General features: G+C 42.5%; 1 protein-coding gene across 1 annotated transcript in view; it reads left to right on the top strand.

Moving 5' to 3' along the window:
- PYROXD1 (pyridine nucleotide-disulphide oxidoreductase domain 1) overlaps positions 1-4,698 on the top strand; it is a 42,128-nt gene extending 37,430 nt beyond the window's left edge. Inside the window, exon 12 of the mRNA XM_082255579.1 lies at positions 4,378-4,698. Within this exon, the coding sequence (XP_082111705.1) occupies positions 4,378-4,626 (249 nt within the window). The 3' untranslated portion in view covers positions 4,627-4,698. The remainder of the gene's footprint in view (positions 1-4,377) is intronic.
- Positions 4,699-6,466: the final 1,768 nt, after the last annotated feature.

Below are 6,466 nucleotides of genomic sequence, written 5' to 3' on the forward strand. Positions count from 1 at the left end.
TCATGCGCTATAAACAAAAAAAGAGCGACAATTTTGCAAAAATAACAATATTTTTAAAAAATGTTTTATATGAAATTCCCCAAAAAAAAAATGTAAAAATCTAAATTTTTTAACATTTTTTGCCAATTTGTTTTCTGCTACATATGTTTGGTAAAAAAAATCGCAATAAGCGTATTTTGATTGGTTTGCACAAAAGTTATTGCATTTACTAACTAAGGGAAAGATCTTTGTCATTTTTGTTGTTTTTTTTTTTTTTTTTCTAACGAGTAATGGCGGGGATCTGCGATTTTTTTTTTTTTTTTTTGCGGGACTGCGACATTGCGGCGGACAAATTGGACCCTTGACTGACATTTTTGACACTTTTGGGAGTACCAGTGACATAACTACAGTAATCAGTGCTATACATATGCACTGTTACTGTAAACATGACACTGGCAGGGAAGGGGTTAACTTTATTGGGGAAGGAAGGATTAAGTGTGTCCCTAGGGGCGTGCTTCTTACTGTGCAGGGATGTGGCTTTTTATGTAACAGCAGAGATCTACGGTCCTACATAGCAGGACCGTATGATCTCTGCTATTACACAGGGAAGAATGACAGGCGGCTTTGTTTACATTATCCACCTACCTTTCTCCCTCTGTATCTGACGATCGTGAGTGACCGGCGGACATCGGGTCCGCCGGTCACTCACGTTGAGGTGTCCATGATCGAGCGGGGGTGGGAGCGCGCTTCCGGCGGCGTGTGTTCGCCCCCTATTGGCTCACAGGCTAGTGACGTACCGGTACATCACTTTGCCTGCACGGGGCTGACCGCCGCAGTATATGTACTTGCGGCGGTCGGCAAGCGGTTAAAGAGGAAGTAAACTCTGCATTCCTTTTTGCGATTTTCATTCTATGTTTTATAAAAACGTATTTGCAATCCTTGCACAGTATAATGTATACATAATCATTGCTTACTTACAGTTTTTTAGTAGTTTGTAAAAAATTCATCTTCCGGGATTTAGCGGCACCATCTTGAGTACTGTTTTCTGACTCATCTTTGGACGTCATTTCCACCCTTCCTTAATTCCCCTGTTAAAATCTCACACATGGGCGATTGTTTATTAACCAAGCCTCTTTCTTTAGATGATTGTCACTATAGGTTTACTCCCCTTATGACGTCACACAGTCACAAGGGGAGAATCAGGGAATGAAAGCCCAGTCTCGCGAGTCTCCATAGCTGTGCTGCAGACAGCAGAACTCTCGTACACGGCATGCTTTGGATGGGGAAATGGCACACAGAGTGTGCTGTGAATGACAGGACGGGAAGTGCATGCACATATGATGTAATCAAACTTTACATTACGGATTGCAAGCAGATGAAACAAGTAAGGAAAATTTCACAGGCAGTGATCAATAGGTTTATTTATGAGAAGTGCAATGTGCTGAAGTTGTGTTGGAGATTTTAAAACCACTATAAGGCTAGGTTTACACCTGTGGGGCCATGTAGGCGATTGTGTGCATTAGCACGAGAGCCCATTCATTTAAATGGTCTGCTGTGCCCTGCGACACACAGGGAAAATGTCCCTGCACTATTTTTTTAAATCGCAGCCCACACTGGAACCTTGTTTCCCAATACAGGTGCGATTTCCAGTGCAGACGGCATTCCATTAGGATTAATTGCACCCGTCCGTGGGTCCCACATTTCTTTGTGTGAGTGGTTGGGGCTGTCAATATTTGTGTGGGTCCTGCAGCGGCACCACCCGCAAAGATGTGAACCTAGCCTTAGTCATGTAGTCCAGTGCTGCAGATCCATGTCAATCAAAGAACAATGCCTGCCAAGAAAAAAAAAAGTGCAAACCTAATCCGCAACTGCTTAATGCAAACGACAGTTCCCAGCCACTCTGCTCAATGTAAACAAAAAGGGCAGAGTCTCCCGGATGACATCTTTGACCAAACATTGACACGTTCATATCTAGTCACTGACGTTACTCAAGAGACCCCACCCATTTAGAAGTTGAAGATCAGGATTTTCTGTCCATTTCTTCAACATTGATAGAACACTCCCCTTGAATCTGAACTTCAGCATTTGCTAAATACACACATGAAATACATATATGGGAGCTGTATAACATGTCTAAATATTTGTAATTTTATCCATTTTGTCCTGGGGTTTAGCCCATGTTCACATTAGGTCGCTGCGACTTAGGGGGCAACCTGTTAAGTCGCGTGCAGCGCGACTTGCACGGACTTCACATAATGGAAGTCAATGCAAGTCGCCTCCAGGTCGCCCCAAAGTAGTACAGGACCCTTTTTCTAAGTCGGAGAGACTTGTGTCGCTCCTATTAGAACCGGTCCTGTACTACACTATGGGAGCGACGGTGCACGACTTGTCAGGCTGACCAAGTCGCCTGACAAGTCGTACCAGTGTGAATGGACACTTACACAGGTCTGTCTAGCAGGGCAGGAGGTCTGAGTTTTCTCTGCTGTCGACCAATAACCCGTACAGGTCTTATCCCTCCCCAGGATGGTAAACGGAATAGGGGCAGACTGATTAATCCATCTCTATCTCACTCTGCTCTCTCTTGAGCTCTGCTGTACAGACACTGCACGAGCCTGATACTAAGTTAATTAGATACTTATGCTGCTTGCAATAAAATACATTTAAGGCTGTGTTAATGCTTTTAAAGGTACAGTCAGGTCCATAAATATTGGGACATCGACACAATTCTATTCTTTTTGGCTCTATACACCACCACAATGGATTTGAAATAAAACAAACAAGATGTGCTTTAACTGCAGACGTTCAGCTTTAATTTGAGGGTATTTACATCTAAATCAGGCGAAAGGTGTAGGAATTACAACAGTTTGTATATGTGCCTCCCACTTTTTAAGGGACCAAAAGTATTGGAATAATTATAACTCAAACTTTCACTTTTTAATACTTGGTTGCAAATCCTTTGCAGTCAATTATAGCCTGAAGTCTGGAACGCATATACATCACCAGACGCTGGGTTTCATCCCTGGTGATGCTCTGCCAGGCCTCTACTGCACATTTTCTTCAGTTCCTGCTTGTTCTTGGGGCATTTTTCCTTCAGTTTTGTTTTCAGCAAGTGAAATGCATGCTCAATCGGGTTCAGGTCAGGTGATTGACTTGGCCATTGCATAACATTCCACTTCTTTCCCTTAAAAAACTCTTTGGTTGCTTTCACAGTATGCTTCGGGTCATTGTCCATCTGCACTGTGAAGCACCGTCCAATGAGTTCTGGAGCTGAATATGAGCAGATAATATTGCTCGAAACACTTCAGAATTCATCCTGCTGCTTTTGTCAGGAGTCACATCATCAATAAATACAAGAGAACCAGTTCCATTGGCAGCCATACATGCCCACACCATGACACTACCACCACCATGCTTCACTGATGAGGTGGTATGCTTTGGATCATGAGCAGTTCCTTTCCTTCTCCATACTCTTCTCTTCCCATCACTCTGGTACAAGTTGATCTTGGTCTCATCTGTCCATAGGATGTTGTTCCAGAACTGTAAAGGCTTTTTTAGATGTTGTTTGGCAAACTCTAATCTCGCCTTCTTATTTTTGAGGCTCACCAATGGTTTACATCTTGTGGTGAACCCTCTGTATTGACTCTTGACTCAACAACTCTTGATTGTTGACTTTGACACACATACACCTACCTCCTGAAGAGTGTTCCTGATCTGGCCAACTGTTGTGAAGGTTTTTTTCTTCACCAGGGAAAGAATTCTTCGGTCATCTACTACAGTTGCTTTCCGTGGTCTTCCGGGTCTTTTGGTGTTGCTGAGCTCACCGGTGCGTTCTTTCTTTTTAAGGATGTTCCAAACAGTTGATTTGGCCACACCTAATGTTTTTGCTATCTCTCTGATGGGTTTGTTTTGTTTTTTCAGCTTAATGATGGCTTGCTTCACTGATAGTGACAGCTCTTTGGATCTCATATTGAGAGTTGACAGCAACAGATTCCAAATGAAATGAACTATGAACCTTTTATCTGCACCTTGTAAATGGGATAATGAGGGAATAACACACACCTGGCCATGGAACAGCTGAGCAGCCAATTGTCCCATTACTTTTGGTCCCTTAAAAAGTGGGAGGCACATATCCAAACTATTGTTATTACTACACCTTTCACCTGATTTGGATGTAAATACCCTCAAATTAAAGCTGAAAGTCTGCAGTTAAAGCACATCTTGTTTGTTTAATTTCAAAAAGATTAGAATTGTGTAGATGTGCCAAAATTTATGGACCTGACTGTATATGTTCTAGTGTTTTATGGTTTGTTGTACTACTGCAGTTAATTTTTTTTTTTTTAGCCGATTAAATATATTTATTGTGATACTTCCATATAACCCCCTGTCTCCCCTATCCAGGTGATTCTGCTGGGGAAGTACAATGCGCAGGGCCTGGCTTTGGACCATGAACTGATGCTGCGCTGTACCAAAGGACATGAGTACGTCAAAGTGGTGATGCAGAATGGCCGCATGGTGGGGGCGGTGCTGATTGGGGAGACGGACTTGGAGGAAACATTTGAGAATTTAATATTAAATCAGATGGACCTATCAGCATATGGAGAGAATCTGCTGGATCCAAACATTGACATTGAAGATTATTTTGATTAGAATCCACAATGGCATTAGGGACAGCTGGGATTTACAACCCATTTGTGGATGTGTGGATAAATAATTTATTTAAGAAGTTATTGGATGTGTGCAGGACACACAGAAATAAGTGACAGGATCTGAAAAAGAGACTGCTTTTCCATGGCCAACAATCACTTACTTTAGAGAGAGGATTCTGATAAGTTGTGAGGGACCACAAATCCCTGCATGCTTTTACTGTCCAAGGTATGAGGATATGAGCCTTTAGCATTAAAGCATATGTCAAGCCAAAAACCTTGTTTCTAATGTTGGATGAAGCAGAGAATGTATAAAACTTGTTTCCTGCAGAGCAAATCAGTTTATATTTGTGTTTACTCCTTCCCACCATCCCAGTAAAACAATTTTAATGCCAGAGACTTTTCTTGGACTTCCTGTTCATGTGAGTGGCTGTCACAGTGATCACGTGCCAATGCTATATTAGCTCCTAATTATTGGTATGTTACAGTGCTGCTAGACTGAGTAACTTATATTGTATATACACAGTGCCCACCTCTGTGCTGCCACAGATATGCATATGATTAGCAGGAAGGGGTAAACATCCACATGGAGCTGAAGGTTGTCCTGTTTTTCCAGAAAAAGCTTATCTAGAAATTGTGGGATCTTTGATCCCCTAGGAGAAGGTAGCCTCACTAAGCTTACAAAGGGACTCGGCCTCCTTTTCTGTTGCTTCTGTATGACTCCGCCTCCTTTTCTGCTGCTTCTGTATTCCTTTCAGACAAGCCGGGAACTGAAACAGATGGCACAATAGATGATTAGCTCAGGCATCTAAAAGCTTAAAAAAGTTAAATAAATGTTTCTATTTTAGGCTGGCCATGCACTAGCCATTCCCATTCCCCTTCATTCAACCCACTAGTTGAACAAAAGAAAATTACTCGATTCCCCCATCCACATTGATTGGAATCCCTCCTGCTGAGCCCTTTTATTTTGACAGCAGGTAGATTTTCTTTGCCATCAGATAACATTCATCAGCACCACCGGCTATAGCCAACAACACTTATCGAGAGAAAATTTCCCAACCGGCTGATTCTACACAAGTTGATAGAGTGACATGCACAACCAGTCTGCCCATGCATATATCGATATTGATCCAGGCCCTGTTGAACCAAATTGTGATGTCTGCCCAGCCTTACACTTACACGCAAGCTGCATTGGACTTTTATCACCAGTTTTTCAATACATCTATGACATAACAGCTTGCTCCACTAAGCTGCAGCACAAGAAGGAAATGTATTTTAGATGGTAAAGGAGGTTTATCCTTAGATGAAGCAAGAACATTAAAAAAAAAGGGGGGAGGATTTCAGCCACTACCCTACCTATCACCAGGTAACACCCCAGTGATAAAGAAAAGAAAAGCCAACAGTGCCTCAATAGGACATAGGATTACTAGGGACTAACAGAGTACCAAAAGTCCAGCAGTATATAGTGTGGGACCTGAATCTACCACTAGTCTTCCCCCTGGATCACATTGCAGAAGGCTCACCTGAGAACAATTAAGCGCTTTAAATTGCCTGCTTAGTGTCTGGCGTTCATGGAGGGCGTGGAGCCAGAAGGCTGACCCCCTCCCTATGAGTTCAACAGACCAGAACTCGAGGTCCGATGTAATTTCCCAAGGCTTTGCTACTACCGTTCATGACTCCTAGCTCCTCCAGTCAGGGAATACCAACAAATGTGGACATGGCAATGCCTATAATCTCTATAGTGTTTTGCTCTGGGGGACAGACTACTGGGGAAAGAAAATTTTTATATACAGTACTGTGCAAATGTTTAAGGCAGGTGTAAAGTAAGAATGCTTTCAAAAATA

Source organism: Pelophylax lessonae, assembly GCF_965119305.1.
Source record: "Pelophylax lessonae genome assembly, chromosome: 4".
Lineage (NCBI taxonomy): Eukaryota > Metazoa > Chordata > Amphibia > Anura > Ranidae > Pelophylax > Pelophylax lessonae.